Raw genomic sequence first — 18892 nt, forward strand, 5'->3', positions numbered from 1 at the left:
TTCAGAGGCACAGGGCTCCCATATCACTCTGAAGGATTCCTCCCAGCATAATCGACTTGATCATTATCTCCTTAAGGTCTCCCAGACAGGGAAAGTCTCAGGACAGTTGCCCTGCACCCAGCCAGAGTCTACTGGACTTTGCACCTGCCCACCAGAGACATAGTCCCCCCACCCAGGCATCAGGAGCAACATCCCTGCTGTCGGGCTCCCCAGTCCCCACAGCACCTTGTTCTTCCATCTGTAATATATCCCTGGCTTAGTGGCTTCTACCTGTCTCATCTCCCTCAGGAATGATGTGGACTTGTGCTGGTGACTTGCCCTGTGTCTGTTTCAGAATAGAAACCCCAACTATCCTATTCATGGTGGTCATCCCAGAACACAGTAGGTTCTCAATAAGTGTTGGATAAAGTAGTGAATGTGTACCTACTGTGTGTTCCACTTTGGGGAAGATACAAGTTGGAGAGAGGGAAGAGCAGAGGCACTGATGTCCTCTGGGACAGTCACATCTGTCTCCAGCACTGGCCTTAGTGCGGCCCCTGGGTTCCCCAGCCGCCCTCATCTTCTGTGCTATTTATGTTGGAACAGAACGAATGCTTATGTGAGCTCTGGGTCTCCTGTTCTCAACGCCTCTAGATAATTATCTATCCCTTATTAAGCCCTTAATTATCCAAGCGGCTAATCAGGCTCCTGAATATAAGGGCTTCCTCCTCACAGGACTGGAAGCAGGGGGCAGTCAGCTGCAGGCCTTCCCCAAGCTTGGCAAGGTAAGAGCAGTCCCAACTTGTGACTCTTCCCTGAGTGTCTCATCCTCAACTGCCACTTTACAAATGAGAAAGCTGAGGCTTCAGGAGGAGAAAGAACTAACCTACACTTGTCCAGAGAATGCCAGTAGGGCCCATATCTAGGTCCTCGACCCCTGTCAGATGCTCTTATCTCACAGGTAGCCTCTGAACACCACCATCTTCAAACCCATAGGGTTTCGGGTATCCAAGTGGGCAGCAGAGTCGTCAGGCCTCCGTGGCTGCATCCAGAGGCCCAGGGAGAGGGGAAGGGAAGCTTAGCTATGAGAGCTGAGAACTCACCTGGGTCTTAATGGCTGGGGTGGGCAGCAGGGGTGGGTGTGTCATGATGGGTGGCCTTCTGTGTAGGCCTTCAGGTGGCTCCTACTGGTTTTGAGGTCTTTGAAGCTGTAAGCAGCTGCAGGTGGAGAGGAAGCTTGCTGGTGGTGGAGGTGAGGGCTGAAAGGAGCCCTTGAGGTGGGCAGATGGTAGGTGGACAAAAGGCAGGGATTGTAAAAGGGAGGCAGAGCTCAGGCAAAAGGGCAACTAAAACCAGAATCCGGTTATCGTCATGACTCCTGGGGACACAGCATGGCATTCTTGTTCTAAAATGGTGAGAACTATGTCTGAGCCACCAGCCAAGTGTGTTGTATCAGCTCTGGTCTGGGAATGGAAGTCTTCTGGAAGGGCCGTATGCCCACCCGTGGGATGGGTGAGATTGGAGGACACTTTTCAAAGTTCCTTTGTCCTTGCATGGAGCCCAGCGTGCCAACCATGAGAGAATGCTTGGGGCACATGCGTGTGATTCACAGAGGCTGGGGACCCAGATGACAGGGGTGCAATGGATTTCACATTTATTTAGGGACTAAAGGGCTGCTCTGCCTTTGTTCAGACTCTGCCTCTTCTCATGTCCTGCGTCCCAGGCTCAGTCCTTCTGATCACAGATGTCATGCTAACCCTTCTCATCAACTTACTCGCCAGGTTTTCAGATCCACAAACAGCAGGACTGTCTGCTGGGGCCACCTTGCAGCAATATACCATAAGCAAGAGCTGGATGAGTGAATGGATGAATAAATGAACGAATGTTTGAACTAATGGATGAGTAAAGAAATGAATGAACAGATGAGTGGACAGATTAATGAATGGATGAAGGGATGGATAAATGAACTAATCAATGAGTGAATGAATGATTAGACTGGTGAGTGAATAAAAGAATGGATGAATAGATGAATAACTAGAGAAACAAATGTATGAATGAATGAACAAATGAACACAGAAGTGAATAGATTAACGGATGGATGAATTAATGAACAAGTACACAAACGAATGAGTGAATGAATGAATATAGGCTTATACCTGGGCTGGGAAGAAATACCTAGGAGAGGTTTGCTTGGGGGTCAGGAAAGCCGTGGGTTGAGTGTGTTGTAAGTCTAGATGGCACTCCCCTCTCCAGGTAGACACAGGCCAGCTGTGTGGCCCAGCCCCTCCTTGATTCCTTTCAGTCAAAGCTCATACCAGAACTACATACCTGGCCCCAGCTGGGGGAACTTCAGGAGTTGGTAAGTAGAGGGTAGGATTCCTGGAAGGCCTATGTAGAGTGTGAATTCCCGGAGAACAGTGAGGGACCAAGATAGGAGGCCATTTCTCAGCTTGCTGTTCTCTGGTATGAGGCCTCTTGTGTCTCTCAGTTTCCTTATTGGCAAGGGGATCTCCAGTTCTCCCGGAACCACCAGTAAAGTGTGTGGTATCAGCTCTGGGCTGGGAATGGAAGTCTTCTGGAAAGGCTGTGTGCCCACCCGTGGGATGGGTGAGATTGGAGGACACTTTTCAGAGTTCCTTTGTCCTTGCTAGAAGGGGACCTCCAGTTCCTCAGGGGCTGAGTTGGTTTTGAGTTGCAGAGGTAGTGAGATTGGGCTGGAGTAAGCAAGAGACCTGGTGACCACGTGCACACTGCAGGGTGAATCCCTTGATACAGATGGGTTGGGGTTTCCCTGTGGGTCCACACTGTGGGCCCTTGAACTCCTGTGGGCATGGAGCTGCACTTGAACACATACAAATCTGCAGCTGACCTGCCCACTGCCTATGTGGCAGGCTGGCCATTGCTCTATGCCCATAGGAAAAGGGAATTTGGGGAGAAAACCCTCCCCGAAGTAACTCTGGGCCTTCCGCATAGGTGGAGGCATGCTGTGTAGCCTGAGCCTGGTCCTCTGCGGCCTGCTGGCTGGCACTCGAGCTGACCCTGGGGTTCTTCTGAGGCTGGGCATGGACATTATGAACCATGGTGAGTGAATGGGCCCTGGGCTGGGGCCAGGAGACATGGGGCACGTGATAGGAAGAGATTTCTCAAGATTGCTGGGCTTGAGCATCGAGGATTTGCAAAGCCAATCTAGTCGCAATGAGCGGTTCCTAGGGTTCCATTCTACAGACGGGGAAGTGACTGGGACGCCAGAGAAATTGCTGAAGGGCAGAAGAACAGCAGAAGGCTGGCTGAGTCTGTTGGTTCCCTTTCCCCTCAGAGGTCCAGAGTGCCATGGAGGAGAGCCACATCCTGGAGAAGATGGCAGCTGAGGCTAGCAATCCACAGCCAGGGGGAAAGGCCATTAAAGGCCTCAGCAAGTAAGCAGGGGTCGGGGGCACAGGGAGGATGAGGAGTACACGACGGGCACTTGGCACAGGCAAGGATTTTTCCTGCATTATCTGGGGACTCATTAGTCTGCTTTGTGGACCATTCCCGCTTGAAGTCATTTACCGAAGAAAGTGAGCTCACTGAATATACATGAAATTAAATGAAAAAACTATTTTTTTTTCAAATGGTAGAGCTGGACAGGTGTCTACAGTCATCCAGTAACGAGAGGAACAGGCTCCTTGCTGGCACCATTGTGGCTGGGGCCACCTGGACTGCTGACCTGGGGAGGGTTCAGGATTTAGCAGGAATAGCATAGATTAGCAATGTCTAATTAGCCCAGATGGGAAGGTGGAGATATATGTGCCACACCTTTGTAATCCTGCTTCTCAAAATGATGTTTCTGAGTCAGAGGTGGCTGTGTCTCTAGGGGGATATTTAGCAATGCCCAGAGACACGTTTAGTTGTCTCAGTTTGCAAAGGGGAAGGACAGCACTGTTAGTATACATGATGTGGGTTCTATGTTGACAGGAACCCGAGCTGGCACTAAGCTCCAAATGTGAAAGGTGACACTGTTGAGAAACCTGTATCCAATCCAACTTTCCTAATCTGTTGATGGAGAAATTGAGGCAAAGAGGGAAAGAGCATAGCCCGAGGTCACACAGAGTCAGCCATGCATCTCACCTCACATGCGAGGGTTTCTGTACAGCTTGTTTCATGTCCAAGCCTTTGGTTTACATGTCAGAAGGTCCTAGTAGACTGGGCTAGAATCTTACTCAGACCTCCCAGTGAGGTGATGGAGGGCATGATGAAGGCCTGGGTCTTGACCTCTCAGTTCTCATTGTACATGTGTGTCCCCCTCCCAGTATGAAGGTAAAGGACGTCCTGGAGCCTGTTATCACATTGAACTTTGTACCCGGAGTGGGCATCTCCCAGTGTGTGTCCACAGGCATGACCATCACTGGCAAGAGGTTGGTGTGGGAGTGAAGTGGGGCGGGGCTGGGGGAGAGGACCACCCCCTTGTCTCAGCCTTCCATACGTAATCACTGAGTACCGGCAGTTCATTATGTGGGTGCTGGGATCTGAGGTGACTGTAGACTTGGGTTATGGGTTGACAGGAACCAGGTGAAACGAGGCACAGACTGAAGGGGGTCGGACTGAGCAGTGGGGGAAGAGGTCAGGGAGAGTCTGGGGAGGGGATTACAGCTGAGCAGTCTTCCAGATGTGTAGGAGTTCACTGATGTAATGGGAATGGAAAGGTTGGTTGTGTGGCTGTGAGCAGGCTCCATCCTGGCTTTTCACCATGTGTGGGTACATCCTGCCCTCTGCCTTCTCAGATTCCAAGCTTATGGGCAGATAGAATGGGGATGGAAGCCCCAGTAGCAGAGATACCCCAGAGTGTTGCCTGCTTGGTCTTCCAGTTTCACAGGAGGGAACATGGAGATCAATGTGGTCCTCAACATCACAGCCACCGATCGGCTTCTGCAAGATGAAGAGGCAGGCACCCCTATGTTCAGGAGTGAGGGCTGTGAGGTCATCCTGGTCAGCGTGAAAACCAACCTGCCTAACAAGTAAGGTGTCCGCGTCTGGGGAGCATGGTGGTCCTCACTGCTCTTCCCCATCATTCCTCTTCCCGAGCCACTGATCTCCCATAACCATGTCTCTTTGTGTCCTCTGTCCAATTTGGTGCGATTGATGCACTGTTCACATGGTTCCCCATGCCTGTGTCTCAGCAAAGCCATCAACAAGTTTGTGGACAGTACCCTGCGCAAAGTCCTCCCTGGCCTGGTGAGTGGTCCTGAGCAAGCTTCTATCTCTTCTTGGTGGGACTGCTGTGGCCAGCGCATTTGCCCTTAGTCAGTGATCTTGCTGTGTTGATAGTGGCTACAAGGAGTTCAGGGTCTGTGGCTAGCTCAGGAAGAAGAAGCACAGTGATTATCTAGTGATGTCTGCACAGGCACAGGTATAGGCAGCACAGTATGTGTGTTCAACACTGCTCAGATGACCAGTCCAAGGATACGAATCCTTGGTAATTTTGCACGATGTGAAAGAATTTGGATTCTAATCCAGACTCTGCTGTTGATAGTCTCATGACTTGGGCCTCAGCACTCTCTGCCCCCTGCCTCCTGCCCTGACCCCTTCTGGGGTTCTTAGGACTCCTGTGGAGTACTGTGGAGCCCTCCTTGTGTATATAACCCACTTAGGCTGGTGCCTTCTTTATTTGCAGATGTGTCCAGCCATTGATGCTGTCCTGGAGTACGTGAACAAGAAATGGGCCAAGTTGACTGGTGAGGACATCCTTCTTCCACACAGGATGTCAGATTAGCCTGACTTCAGTGGCCACGCCCTCCCATTCACACGGCTGCTTCCAACCTGTCTCCAGGACAAGAGAAAGGCTGAGATCATGGCGGTTCCCCCACTGTCTAGATGAGAAGTCTGAAACCCCAAGGGGTGCCTGGGTCCTTTCCTTTCTCCACCTGATTTTCATGACAGCCGCTCTGTACACAACCCCAGACCTCATAACCTTATGGGTTGTCCTGACTGGGCATTCCCGAGTCCTTTGCTGAAGAGGTCTGCTGTCCCTATCATTAGGGATCCATAGAAGCCCCAGGGTGTGATAGGGAAATCCTAATGGCTGAGCCTGAAGTCCCTTCCCTGTCTGAGTGTCCTCAGCAGTGGGGTCTGGGAGGAGTCACTCCCCCAGCTACCATTAGCTCACATGTGGACAGCCCACAATTCCCATCTCACATGTATTATCGCTGTTGCAAGGGCTCTGGCGAATGCTGGCATCTGGGCCAGGAGAGCAACAGATTACCAAGGTCTATGCCACTTCTTAGGTTACACAGAAGGACAGGCAGGCTCAGGAGCAGTGGCTGCTTCTGGCTTTTCTAGCTGCCAGATGGGCTGGTGCCCATCTGAGTGGAACCTCTTCTCCACAGACCCCATGCCCGTGGACAAGATGGGCACTGTCAAATATGCCCTGACATCTCCACCAGCCACTACAGCTAGCCACATCCAGGTGGACTTTAGTGTAAGTAGCGAGGGTTCCCAGAGCACTGAGCATAGGCTTGGTGGGGATGGTGTGACTGCTTCTACCTGACAGTGGCTGGGAGGTGGTTAGTGGGAGCCTTGCTATGAGGACCCTCATCTGCTGGGGCTGGTGGCTTCAGCCTCATTTGTTGCAGGACTATGTGTGTCTCTCAGAGCGTGTCTATGCCCTACCACTGTATAGGTGGGGAACACTGAGACCAGGAAGAGACTAGGCTTAAAGAGGCTTCTGCGGTGAGTTAGTGGCAGAGTTCAGGTCTCACTGACGTGAGCAAGTCCCAGGTGACAAAAGACGCATCTTGCAAGGATGTAGATGAAAGGACTAGGAAGTCCTGTCCTCTACCGGTGGCCTTCTTCCTGCCATGCTGGGGGCTGTTCTCCTTGCTTGTGAGAATGATGTGGTAGGACTCATAGCACAGTCTGCACAAATGACCCAAGCCAGAGTCAGAGCCACTAGGGTGACCTAAATGCTCTTAGGAGAAACTGCCAGGGACCTTGTGGCTGATGCTCTTGTCCTCTCAAGTCATACCCTCCCACTTCTCTGCTCTAACTATGTCTTGCTGGCTTGAGGTCTGACTTGAGCCTCAGTGGGTGGAGGACCAAGCCCACCCTGCCTTCATTCCTGTGGGGCTGAGTGTGCTTCCTATTGTACCTTAGCCTGTGGTGCAGCTCCAGGAAGGCCAGCTTATCCAGCTTGCCACTAATGGGTCACTCCCGGAGTTCCCCGAGGGCTCAGCCAAGGACTCACAACTGCTGCTCTCAGCCACCTTCCTCACAGCTGAGCTGGCCCTTCTGCAGAAGTCCTTGGAAGTGAAACTCAAGGACAAGAGGGTGAGCTGCCACCATACCCCACCCGCTTCTGCTCCTGGAGTGCCAGGCTCTGCCTGTCTGGGGCACCTGGGAGTGGTCCAGGAGTCGGATGCAGAACTGCTGGTGGAGGTGTGGGGCTGCTTGGGGCTTCAATGTCAGTTATCCCTGCCTATCACTCACTCCTCTGCCCATGTGACCTGTGTCTAACCATGTGCACATCCAACCTTCCATACAACCAGCCCTTTAGTGTTCCACCTACATTTCTTTTCTTCAGAGTTTAAAAGGAAAGCGTGCACGTGGAGGTCAGAAGACAACTTTCTGGAGTTGGTTCTCTCCTTCCACAGGGAGTTCCAGGGTCTGGGATCAAGTCAAGGCTTGGGTGGCCAGAGGTTTTACCTGTTGAGCCATCCCCGTCCTGCCCCACCCCCACATTTCTCAGGCCTTTGCAGTCATCGCTTTCCTCTCACCCAAAGCATCACCTATCCACTGTGTCTTCACGACCTGGTTTGATTCCCCGCCTCACATCCTTCCATCCCCTCATCACCATAGGCTGGTGGATAAGTGCACCTCTTCACCATCGTTAATTAACACACACGCCTGGCCACTGTCCTTTCTGCCACTCACCGGTCCACCCAGCCAGGATCCACTCTTCCCACCTGTGCATCCTTTCCTCCTTCACTGCTCCAGTCCACCATCTTACCACCCCTCCCCTCGCCAGCCACTCATCTTCTCGCTGGTCACCAATCCATTTTCTTCCTAGGCACTGTCTGGTTTCCCCTCAGCAATCCATCCCACTCACGGTCACTCACACAGGTCCACCATACTTCCATCCACGTATCTACCTATCCTCCCCCATTCCGTCGTCACTCATCTGTTTTTCTGTCCCCCCTTCCATTTGCCTACCTGTCTACAAACTTGTTTTGGTATCCACCACGCACGCCCATCTTCCCATCTATCTTCCTGCTTTTCCATTCAACATTTTCTCAGCGTTTGACCATGGTCAGGAACCATGGACACTGGGGTGTGTAGACTATGATTGGGCACTGGAGATTCCTGCCCTCGATGAGCACAGAGTTGTGTATGCAGGTGAAGGGAGATTCTGAGGCTCCCACCTTCCTGAGGCAGAGAGATGGGTGCTGGGATGACTCACTTATATACAGTGTCCACTTTGGCTTTGATTTGTAGGTTGGTAAGCTTCCACAAAACACTGGGACCCTGGCTGGCTTCATCCCACAGGTGAGTGCCCCAGTCACTTGTGACAACTTCGTGCCCTCTTCTCTTCAGGGAAAGGGAGCTGACTTGGGGGGCAGCTACTCAGTGTGCATGCCCTTTGCCCAGTGTGGAGACAGGCCCACCTCTTCAGAGAGCACCTTTTGGATCCGACTGAGAGACAGCTCAGCCTTAGTGTCTTGTGCGTCCTATATCTAGCACACACATAGCCAAAATATATGTTTTGCCCCTTTCATTTCCTAAGAGACACAGCCAGGCTTTTGCATATTGGATTTGTGGCAGAAACCAACCACTTTCTGAGACATCCATTGACTGAAATCCGAGAGACTGTGCCTTGGCCTTTGCAGGTGGCCAAGACATACCACAAACCAAAGCCTTTGCTGATCAAGGTCAAGATAAACAAACCCCCCAAGGTTACCATGAAGGCTGGAAAGAGCCTGATGCACCTCCACAGTAGCTTGGAGATGTTCGCAGCGCGTAGACATGGCAAGCACCCGAAGTCACTCTTCCGTCTGGAGACTGTGAGTGAGGCCCGTCAGTAGCCGCTGTCACCACAGGGACACTTCAGGCTAGAGGGTGCTAGGATTTTAGTTGAGAGTCAAGACACAAATGGAGGGACCTGACCTGCTGTATGATGGATTATGTCCTCCTCCTCCCTCCAATCCTCCTCAGGCCCCTCGGACAGTAAAGTCTGCTCCAGGAGAATGTTGGAAGCCCAAAGAAACCCATAGCCAGCCCTGGCTGAGATGTTTGAAGGTTGATCAGTAGTGATGCGGGAGAGGAGCTGATGTTGAGGAGTTTAGGGATACCCTGAGCAGAGGGCAAAGGCCAGGAACAGTTGTGACCATGTGCAGACATTGACCATGGACCAGGTGCTTATGAAAGTTCATGTTGATCCAGGAGAAGGAGAGACAAAGATCCTGGGCTAGGGGTGTGGAGAGGCTGCTGGGCTCAGTAACAGGACAGGACAGGATGCAGAGGTAACAACGAGAGACCCATTGCTTTCTCTGCTCCCTTCCCCCATGCCAGCACATTGGACTGGAAATCCACTACTCCGTGCAGGATAACCGGCTGCAGATGGTCACCTCTATGGACAGGTAGGAGCTTTGGGTCCCACAATGGCATCCTGTGGTAGTCCGGGCTCTATTCTCGACATCACACCCTTCTAACTCTCCACACCGTCTACAATACTGACTGGTGGATAGGTGCATCTCTATGCCACTGCCACCATACTCCTATGGCCATTGTCTGCTTTTCCTCTTGTTCATTCCAACCCCAGGTTCTCACCCAGATCCATCCAAGTTCCTACCAAGATCCATCCACTTTGGCCCACACGACCAGGAAGCGCTGCTCATTTAGCCTGCTCTAGAACCCCAGATGGCTACACACTGCTTACATGGTCTTCCCTTCAATTTTGGCTCAGCACTCAGAGCCTTTCTCGAATCTTCTGCCCTCACTCGTCCACTGTGCTCCTCCATGGTGAATTTGGTTCTGGACCTTGGTCTCCTCTGTAGGCCTTCATCATTTCTTCCAAACGAGTCAGGGTGCAGCTCAAATGCTACTTCCTCCAGGGCATCTTTAGCTCTATGTGCTTTCCCTGGTGATGTACTGGCCATGTGCCTTACTTCCACATCCTGTTTTATTCCTGCACTCTGGGGGAAGGACTCCTGGTTCCACCCAGCCACTCACTGCCTCCTGTACTTGTATCAGTAATTCATCTGACATGAATTATGTCAGAATTCTTTCAATGGCAAGAGCCAGAGTTCCCGCTGGAACTGCCTCACAGCCCGGGAGGGAAACTTTTGGCTCATGTGGCATAAAGCTGTTTGTCTGCTTCAGGCATAATGGGATTCAGGCCCACAAAGCTCTTGATACTCTAACCCCCTCCTCCCCTTTCTCTGCTGAGCTCTTTGCTGGTTAGATTCCCAGGCAGCTCCTCCCTGCTAGGTAGTAAAGGGACCCAACAGCAAGAGGACCCCTGGGCCAGTAGTTTTCACAGTCACCAAAGCTTTGGAGTCTAGTTTGGGTCATGTGGGCAAGGCTAGACCAATCATAGTTACCAAGAGATAGACTGTTTGGGTGGCTTGGTCCTGGGCTGTTGTCTTTCCTGGAGTTTGCTTGCCCACGTGGCTGGCCTGAAGCGTCTGTGGAGATCCAGGATCTTCTGCTGAGATGGGGGGGTGTGACCATGTAGAATTCAGATGCCTGTCCATGGCTTGTCCTGGCTCTAGTGTGTTAGTGTCTCCTGGGAGCTGTGTTAGAGAGGGGAAGGGAAAGACTTCCTCGTGTCCTTCAAGGATCTAAGTCTGGCCTGCTGGGTTGTGAATGGAGTGGTGGATATGATCAAGAACCCAGAAGAGCAGAGTTCATGCGAGGCCATTCAGGAGGGGCTTCTGTGAGGACAGAATGAGAAGTAATGATAGGTGTCATCCTTCCTGTCACTGTCAACAAGAAGCAGACTGCAGAAGGGGCACCTGTAGGGGACTGTGAGGTGAGGAACTCCTTTCTCAGTAGCCTGACCATGCTTCCTCTACCCTCTCCCTCCTTCATAGTTTATTGAGCCTGGCCCGGGAATCTTCTTCAGTTGGCGATTTCCATGTAAGTGTCCCAAGTGCTTCTGCCTGGCCATCTGAAAGCAACACTGATCCTACAGGGGACAGGCCCTACAATGGAGCCAGAATAGAGAGCAAGGTGCTCACATGCTGTGGGGCTCCTGACACCCTGGCTGACCTCAGGGAAGGCCCTTACTTAACCTTTCTGAGTCCTTGCTCCCTTTCCCAGATAGAATCTGGTCATCAATATGGGTTGATTGTAAAAGTATCACCATGGTAGCAGCCTGGATGGCCTTGACTGGCCAGACTGTTATTTTTATTAGTCTCTAGCCACAGGGTCCCATCACAGCAGCCAATCCAGCAGATACTAATATGACATCAGAAAATACCCTATGTGGATATACATGAGCTGCCCTGGAAGCTGCTGTAACTCATACTCTGGGGCCCAAAGAGCTGGTGGATGTACAGCCACTCTGAGATCTGAGTTTTGTATCAGACCAGTAGTGCAGGACACAGAGCCTCCTTCTGACTCCTGAGTGTCCACGTTACTGTGTCATGACTCAGTGCCCTATATGTCACCTGAACAGGGATCAGGAGCAAGGCAGGGTCCAGCCCCAAGACTGAGGTTGTCTGGACAAGTTGTTTGCTGTCCTTAATGTCCTTTTTGTGTTCTTCAGGCCTAGGTGAGGGTAGGCAGAGGAGGGATGCTGAACTGTGTTGTGGTCTCTTCCCATCTGTCTCTTCCAGGAGGCGGAGTTAACTGGCTTCATCACTGATTATCTCCAGAAGGCCTACATCCCTGTGGTGAACGGTGAGGCTTCTCCAAGAATCAGGATGCACTTCACCAAAGGGGGCTTCCACCTCTGTGGTCCCAAAGACCTGGGAGTAGATGACCAATGCCTAAACATTGAGGCCAATGTACTCTTAATGTCATCTTCTTGGAGACAAAAGCCCATCTCATCATTTGGGCTTTGACCCCCCCACCCCCAACCTCCCACCATGAGTGAGATTTTGGCCTGTGATATAAATACAAGGCGGATAGGTGCTCTTTGCCTGTGTAGCCAGAAGACATCATGAATCAATCACAGCACTAATTCCTACATGAATCTCTCCCACTCATCTCTAAGGAGCCTCTTTATTAATTGCCAAGCAGCTGGGCTGAGATGACTTTCCCTTTCGTTCTTTCTCAGATGTACTCCATGTTGGGCTTCCACTCCCAGACCTTCTGGCTATCAATTATAACCTGGCTGAGTTGGACATAGTAGAGGTGAGGGAGAGGCTGGGGGAGGCCACGTCAACGAGCACTTTTAGACAATGGGTGACCAGCAAGAGCTGACCTCTGGCCGACTAGACGGAGGAGGTGGGGAAAGGCAGAGGGCCATCACTGTAATCCCTCAGCCTCAGAACAAGAGCCTTGGCTAGGACTGCACGAAAGGATACTTTACCCTCTAGTTCTGCCACCATGATCTCTCTACGCCCCTTCCTGTTTTCTGGCTTTAAATGGGGGGGGGGTGCGGGGTGAGAATGGGAACATCAATCTCATAGAGCTGCCCTGATTTTCTGAGACAATGAACCTGGGCGCGTATAGTAAACGCTCAATAAATGCACGTTTCTCATCCCGGGTCAGGATTTGAGCATGGAGTGTTAAGTGGACATTTCTCACATGCCCCCTCTCGACTCTAGGAGGTGGCAGGGTGTGTTCCTATTTGATAGTTAGAAAATTAAGTCTCAGACGGGGCAAAGGGGCCTTCCAGGTCATGAGGCCTTTGCTTAGATGGTGTTACTTTCCATCTCCTGGCCTTGGCTGGTTCCATCTGTCCCTGACCCTGGATGACCCTTTTGCTACTCCCAACACCCTCTTCACCCAGCTCTTCTCTCCCATCAGGATGCCCTGGTGTTGGGCTTGAAGACGGAATGACCATGCAAGACGCTGCCAACTGCCTTCATCCGCCATTGTTCTGAACCAGCAGAGGAGTCCAGATGTGAGCCAGATGGGCCTGTCCCTGCCACCAATGGTTGCCTCCTGTGACCAGGAGAAAGTACAAGGCCTGGTAGGCCTCAGCAATAAACAGGAGGAAGACCCTTACACAATTCAGTGTTTCTGTCTCCTTTTGTAGCCAACGAACATGTGGGTTTTGGTCCCCTATGATAACTTTTAGGGTCTAGGACCAGCTTGGGGTCTGAAATGCCACTGGCCCAGCCTTGGAGTGAGCTAGGCATGTGCTGAACATCTGCTTATAGTTACTCTCCATGCTTCACTTCCTCTTGCTCATCTAGAACCCATGGGAAAGACAAGTGGGGTCACCCCACTGTGTGTGGGCACATCAGGGCATACTAGGGCACAATGGGTCATCCCACTGTTTCAGCGCTGTGCCCCAGGACTTTGTAAACTGAAATGTCTCTATTCATGTGAAGCCTACACCCCCAGGATTCTCTCCATGTCACCTCTGTTAGTCCTTACAGCTCAGGAGGTAACTCTCAGCATTTCACAGACAGGGGGCTTGAGGTTCATAGTGGCCTGATTGGCACATCAGGGGCACACTAGGGCACATTAGGAGCACTTTAGGGCATATCAGGGGCACAGTAGGGCACACCAGGGTACATCAGGGCACATCAGAGCACATCAGGACATATCAGGACACACCAGAGCACAGGCTGAGATTGAAACTTGGGCTCTGCATCTGGCCTGCCTCGGCTCAACTCCGTTCTGCCTCTTTGTCATGTGTTTTGGTTGAATCACGGCACCAACGGGAGCCTCGTTTTCCTCACCTGCACCACAAATGATGCCCATAGCAATCTCAGCAGGCTGCAAAGCTTATGTGAATGGCACCAGAAGGAGTGATTAGACAGTATCTGGCATAAAAAATGTTAGCTCAAGTGGGGCTTTGAGGCCACCAGAAATGTGAGCATGTGTCTGTGGGCCAGGGTGTGGCTAGCATCATGGGAAATGTGAGGGTCTGGTCATGTACTGTTGCTTTGAGATTTGGGGCCAGCATTAAAGCCAGAAAGCCATGTGTAAGAGGGGCCTGTGTGTCTGCAGTGTTTGCCTGTGTCTGAATCTAGGTACTCACCTACTCCAGCCCACTGACACACAACCCGGAGAGAGTGCTTCTGTGCCTCCCCTCTATCTCCCATTACTTTTCTTGGGTCTCTCTCTCTCTCTCTCTTCTCTCTGTAAGTGTGTGTATGTATGTGCTTCTTTCTACAAGCCAGACAAGTGCTCTACCATCAAGCAATATCCCTAACATCCATGATTTTTAAATTGACTCTTTTAAAGCTAAATGCACATTTAAACATAGCTAAGTAAAATGTGTGTATTTTAAATTGATGTTGAAAATTAGTATAACCTGCTAGAGCATAAAGATCATACAAAACCAGCCACATCTTTGAAAAACGTGTATTGGACACTTCCTATGACCTACTGTTGCTCTGTCCTGGAGATCATCAGAGTGTTGGCTTAGTGTCTGGGAACCTATATTCTGGGGTGTGCATCTGTCACAACACTTGTGCCTGCATATGACAAGTCTCAATGTAGGAGTTGGAGACAGATGGGTCTGGGTGCTCTTAAGTTTGGCACATGCAGGTCTGTGGGTATGCAGAGGCTGGCCAGGAGGCCAGTGTTTCTCAAGCCTGTGGGGCCTAGCAGGTGGCCCTGTTCCAGTCTGGCATCGATCCATACCACAGAGGAGGAAGGCCCGGATGCCAGGGCCATGCCCTTGTCCTTCACCGACACTTAATCCTATCAGTCGTCATCCTCTGGGCTGGGGGACAATAGCAACCTTGACACAGTGCTGGCAGGTCCTGATGTCTAGTTAATCCATGGGTGGTGACACTTGACACGGGCATGTTAGAGACTCCTCCCTTGTTCTAACTCTGTCCCTGTATGTCCAAGAATACATAGTCACTTACAGCCTCACAGCCACCTTCCCAGGTCTAGTGTGCAACTGGGAAGCCAAGACACAATGCTGTTAGAGGGAAGGCCTGGGTTCTATTGGAACCCTAGGCACAGGGTACAAGGCAGTTCCTGTATAAGTCTCTGTTTTGGATGCTGGCTGTGTGGTCAGATATGTCAGAATGGCTCTGAGAAGAACATAGACCAGGCAAGGGAACCCTGCCCTACGGCCCTACTCCTGGGGGATCTATGAAAGATGTCCCCTGCCCCTGGACTCTCTCACCTTTCAAGACTCCCCAAACCTAGCTGATGAAAGGGAGGCTTTGAGAAAGGAGGCAACTTCCCCAAGGACCCACACATGTATGTGAGGCTGGCCTTTAACTCACCTGAGTCCCAGTGTCTTCCCTGCTCCTCTCTCTAAGCTCCGAGCCCTGGATATATTGTGTAAAGAAACCAAGGTGCAAGGTCCCAGGGCAGGCAGGAAGCTGAACTGGGTCTTCAGTGCCGAGCCACAGCTACCAAGCTCCAGGGACCTTCCATGTTAGCCAACTGTGGAAGGACACTCTGATGCTCCTCAAAGTAGTGTCCCACTGTTCCTGCCTCTCCACTCTCTGCCCACTGCTTGCTCAGGTGCCTTCTAGGATGCTACCATCACAGGGGCCTAGAGCATCCCCCATTCCCCACTGCTCTTGTCCAGCCCCAGTCTGCATGTAGTAGGAGCAATCACAGGAGGTGAGCCCTTTGCAGGTGGTGAACATGGCTTTGCAATGCATGTCAGCCACTAAGGACAAACCCTCGGAATGCACAGGCACCAATGCCAGGGAGGGAGACTTTCACTTCCTCTGCCTCGATCCCTTTCATGGTTCCCAGAACTTCCCCCAAGCCCTAGGCCTGCACACCACCTTCCTTAATGTGCAGGCTACAACAGCCCTCTGCTCTCAGTCTGCTGGGTGAGGTCGGTGAAAAGTAGGACCCAGAGACAGCATTTTAATGCGTTTCCTCCACAGACATGCCCACTCCCTGACCCTGCCTGAAGCAGTGGGGGATGCCTGGGCTGCAAGTAGGGACAGAGACCTTGGGGCAGGGGGCATAGAGGAAAAAGATAGTGAGCAAGCTAGAAACTAGTGCCATTTTCCTGCCTTCCAAGAGGCTGGGCCAGGCAGGACAGGATGGTGAGTGTGGAATGAAAGGGCTCAGGTATGTTGTTTCTTTTAGCTTAGGCTGACCACAGATTCACAGCAATCCCTGTGACATGCTGAATAATGGTCGCGCAAGGCAGTAATGTCTGTGCCCTTCTGTAAGTGGTTCCCTGGATCCACACTTCCTTTGTGTCTCTGTGGTTCATCGGGTGGGCAGTAACTTGGAGGTTGAGGCTGGACTATGATGATCTTGGCCTAGCTGCCAGATCTCACCCATCCCAGTTGGGGAGAAAGGCACTTTGGCTCCTGGTGTAGCAGGATGCAATAATAGAATTAAGGTCACTGGGTCAGGATGGCACCAAAAGTGGTTGACCATGCAGAGACTGTGCACAGTCAGGGAATGAATGGGGGAGGTGCTGTTCCTTTTTTCTCCTTCAGAATGTCTTCAAGGGATCGTGGCTACCAGGTGCTTGAAGGCATGGTGCAGCAGCATTGGTGACACTCACACACCTGAGTGACAGTGAGGGACCACTTAGCATGGCCACTCAGGAGAGGCATAGCTGTTGCAGTCATGCAAAGAGGTCCCTCACTCCTGCTCAGGCTTATGAGCAGACTTGTGGACTCTGCTCTTAACTGTTCATCCAAGAATGGAAGCTACATGCACATGCCCATAGCAAGATGTAAGGCAATGAAACTTGTAGTTTCACTCATGATAGCCAACTATCAGAAGGCCCCAATGCTTGTGAACAGAAGGTGGCCACGGATGGAGCATCCATGTGTGGAGTGGCCCCTGGGAGAGAAATACCTCTCTTCACATGGCCGTATGAAGCACATGTGTGGGCACAGAGTGTGCAGGAGGAAGGAGCTCGCAGAAAGACACAGACATCATTGTACTCTCTACCCTATCCACTATGTCAGGACAGTGGCCAATTCTGGTGGGCCGTGAAACCAGAGGTCTTTGTGAGCACCAAGTTTTAAAGCTCATCAAACACGGAACCCATGGCCTCTTTCTGTTCGGATCCCATATTTCAAGACACTTCTTGTTCAGGAACATATTTCTCTCTCTCCCTGGAAGGCCCTGAAGGGCACACCACAGAGGCACAGTGACCACTTGAGACATCACAGGCTCTCAGACAGGAAGGCCCAGGGGATGGAGATGGGCTCAGAGCTGGAGCCTTGTTCAGTTTAGAGGTCCAGAAGACTTCTTGGAGGAGGTGATGCTGGGACAGAAACCTGAAGAACTAAGCGGACATGGAACCCAAAGCCAGCCATGCTTGCGACTCACACCTGTGATCCCGACACTGGGTAGACTGAGGCAGGATTGCCACAAGTTCCAGGCCAGCCTGGGCTCCAGAGAGATCCTGTTTCAAAAAAAATGATTGAAAAAATTAAACAGCCACAGCCCTTGGGTGTACAGTGTAAACTGCCAGGCCACATCTCCATGATTCCCACCAGCCTCCTCGATAGTTTGTAGCAGCCACCCTGGGGCTCAGTACTGCTTTGTCTGACAAGCTCCTCCCCAAATACCTATCAGACTCCCTTCCATTATCTCTTTGGGTCAAGCTGTCCCTTTCCCATTCAGGGTATCTGACCATCATATTTAGTATCCCCAATACCACTTACAATCTTGTTTTATGGCCCTGGCTGCTGCTGACTGTCGTGTGTGTGTGTGTGTGTGTGTGTGTGTGTGTGTGTGTGTGTGTGTGTGTGTGTTCCCATCAGAGCTGTGTGCTTACAGGCTGTCAGTGCTTGACATGCAAGTTTGGAATATTGTAAGTGGGTCTGGTAAAATATGAGAAGAGGAAGAAAAGCCCCTCACCCCCATTGTTCTGCCCAGGATGCATTAAATGGGAGTCTACTGACTCTGTGTGTGGTTAAATGAATCACACTATAAAGATTAATTTTATTAGCATTTGTCATTTTTAATTTATGGCTGCTGAAAGGCCAAATGGCATCACAGCACCTGGGGCCATGGTTGCTCTTCTGTTCACAGGGATACCCTACATCTGGTAAACAATAGGCACCCCACAAGTGCCTGCTGTAGACTGACTGACTGACTGACTGAATGAATGAATGAATGCACCATTCTCCTGAACCTGCCTGCTCTGGAGTCCCGGGGCTCCCAAGCCATGAGGGGTGGTTGGAGCTGGTGACCCTTCCCCAAGTAGGCACCACTTCCACTCCCCAGGCCTGGACTTCTCTGTGCTAGGCTTGTGGCTGGATTAGAGATCAGAGGGTCCAGTTGCTATAAGCAGCTTCCTTCCCTCCAGGACTTTTAGGATGGTGGGCAAGTGAATCAAGGTGGACCCCGCATTACTGGAGTGGCCATGGGGGACCTGAAGGGAGCTCTCTGGGGATGACCGAGCCTCACCCATCCCAGTTGTGGAGAAAGGCTGGCCTCTGGGGCCCCTATGCATTTCTTCCAGCCCCTGGGCGCTGACCCCAGCCCCTGGCTTTCCTTTGCAGAGAAGAAAGGCTTAATTCAGGCCCTCGGGGAAAACCGCAATTTGCTCCTGACTTGACATACTGACGGGTTCCTGGCGGCTGTGCCCCCTTTGTCTCCCCAAGCTGCTGTGGGTATATAAGGGCCGCCCCTGGGCTCAGGTACAGAGGCTGGCAGGAGGCTGGGAACCCACTTACAGAGCAGGAGGAACAGGCTGGTAAGGTGGCCCCAGGTGACCTGGTCCCATCCTAATCCCCTCCACAGACTGACTGTGTGACTCTTACTGTCCCATCTGAGCAATGGGCACAGAAGGAATTACTCTGGGGGAAGAGAGGCCTAGGAGCATTTGGAGGCTAGCAGGAGGAAATTTCCCCCA

At 51.6% G+C, this 18892-nt stretch overlaps 1 protein-coding gene across 1 annotated transcript; it reads left to right on the forward strand.

Annotated features, from left to right (window-relative positions):
- Nucleotides 1–732: 732 nt before the first annotated feature.
- On the forward strand, nucleotides 733–13128 carry Bpifb6 (BPI fold containing family B member 6). Its single transcript, XM_021156750.1, has 17 exons — nucleotides 733–764; nucleotides 2233–2338; nucleotides 2953–3060; nucleotides 3296–3395; nucleotides 4269–4373; nucleotides 4824–4973; nucleotides 5136–5190; nucleotides 5630–5690; nucleotides 6342–6433; nucleotides 7108–7281; nucleotides 8446–8496; nucleotides 8838–9011; nucleotides 9520–9587; nucleotides 11043–11088; nucleotides 11790–11853; nucleotides 12233–12309; nucleotides 12928–13128. The coding sequence occupies exons 3-17, from the start codon at nucleotides 2961–2963 to the stop codon at nucleotides 12958–12960; spliced, it is 1350 nt and encodes a 449-aa protein (XP_021012409.1). The 5' UTR covers nucleotides 733–764; nucleotides 2233–2338; nucleotides 2953–2960; the 3' UTR covers nucleotides 12961–13128.
- Nucleotides 13129–18892: the final 5764 nt, after the last annotated feature.

This window comes from Mus caroli, chromosome 2 (assembly GCF_900094665.2).
Source record: "Mus caroli chromosome 2, CAROLI_EIJ_v1.1, whole genome shotgun sequence".
Taxonomy (NCBI): domain Eukaryota; kingdom Metazoa; phylum Chordata; class Mammalia; order Rodentia; family Muridae; genus Mus; species Mus caroli.

Excerpts from the sequence above, each read along its gene's own strand:
- Bpifb6 (XM_021156750.1), top strand. The coding sequence starts at position 2,961 with ATGCTGTGTAGCCTGAGCCTGGTCCTCTGCGGCCTGCTGGCTGGCACT. Across the intron at positions 5,691-6,341 it reads GAAATGGGCCAAGTTGACTG|ACCCCATGCCCGTGGACAAG; the intron begins GTGAGGACATCC and ends TCTTCTCCACAG. Across the intron at positions 11,854-12,232 it reads CTACATCCCTGTGGTGAACG|ATGTACTCCATGTTGGGCTT; the intron begins GTGAGGCTTCTC and ends GTTCTTTCTCAG.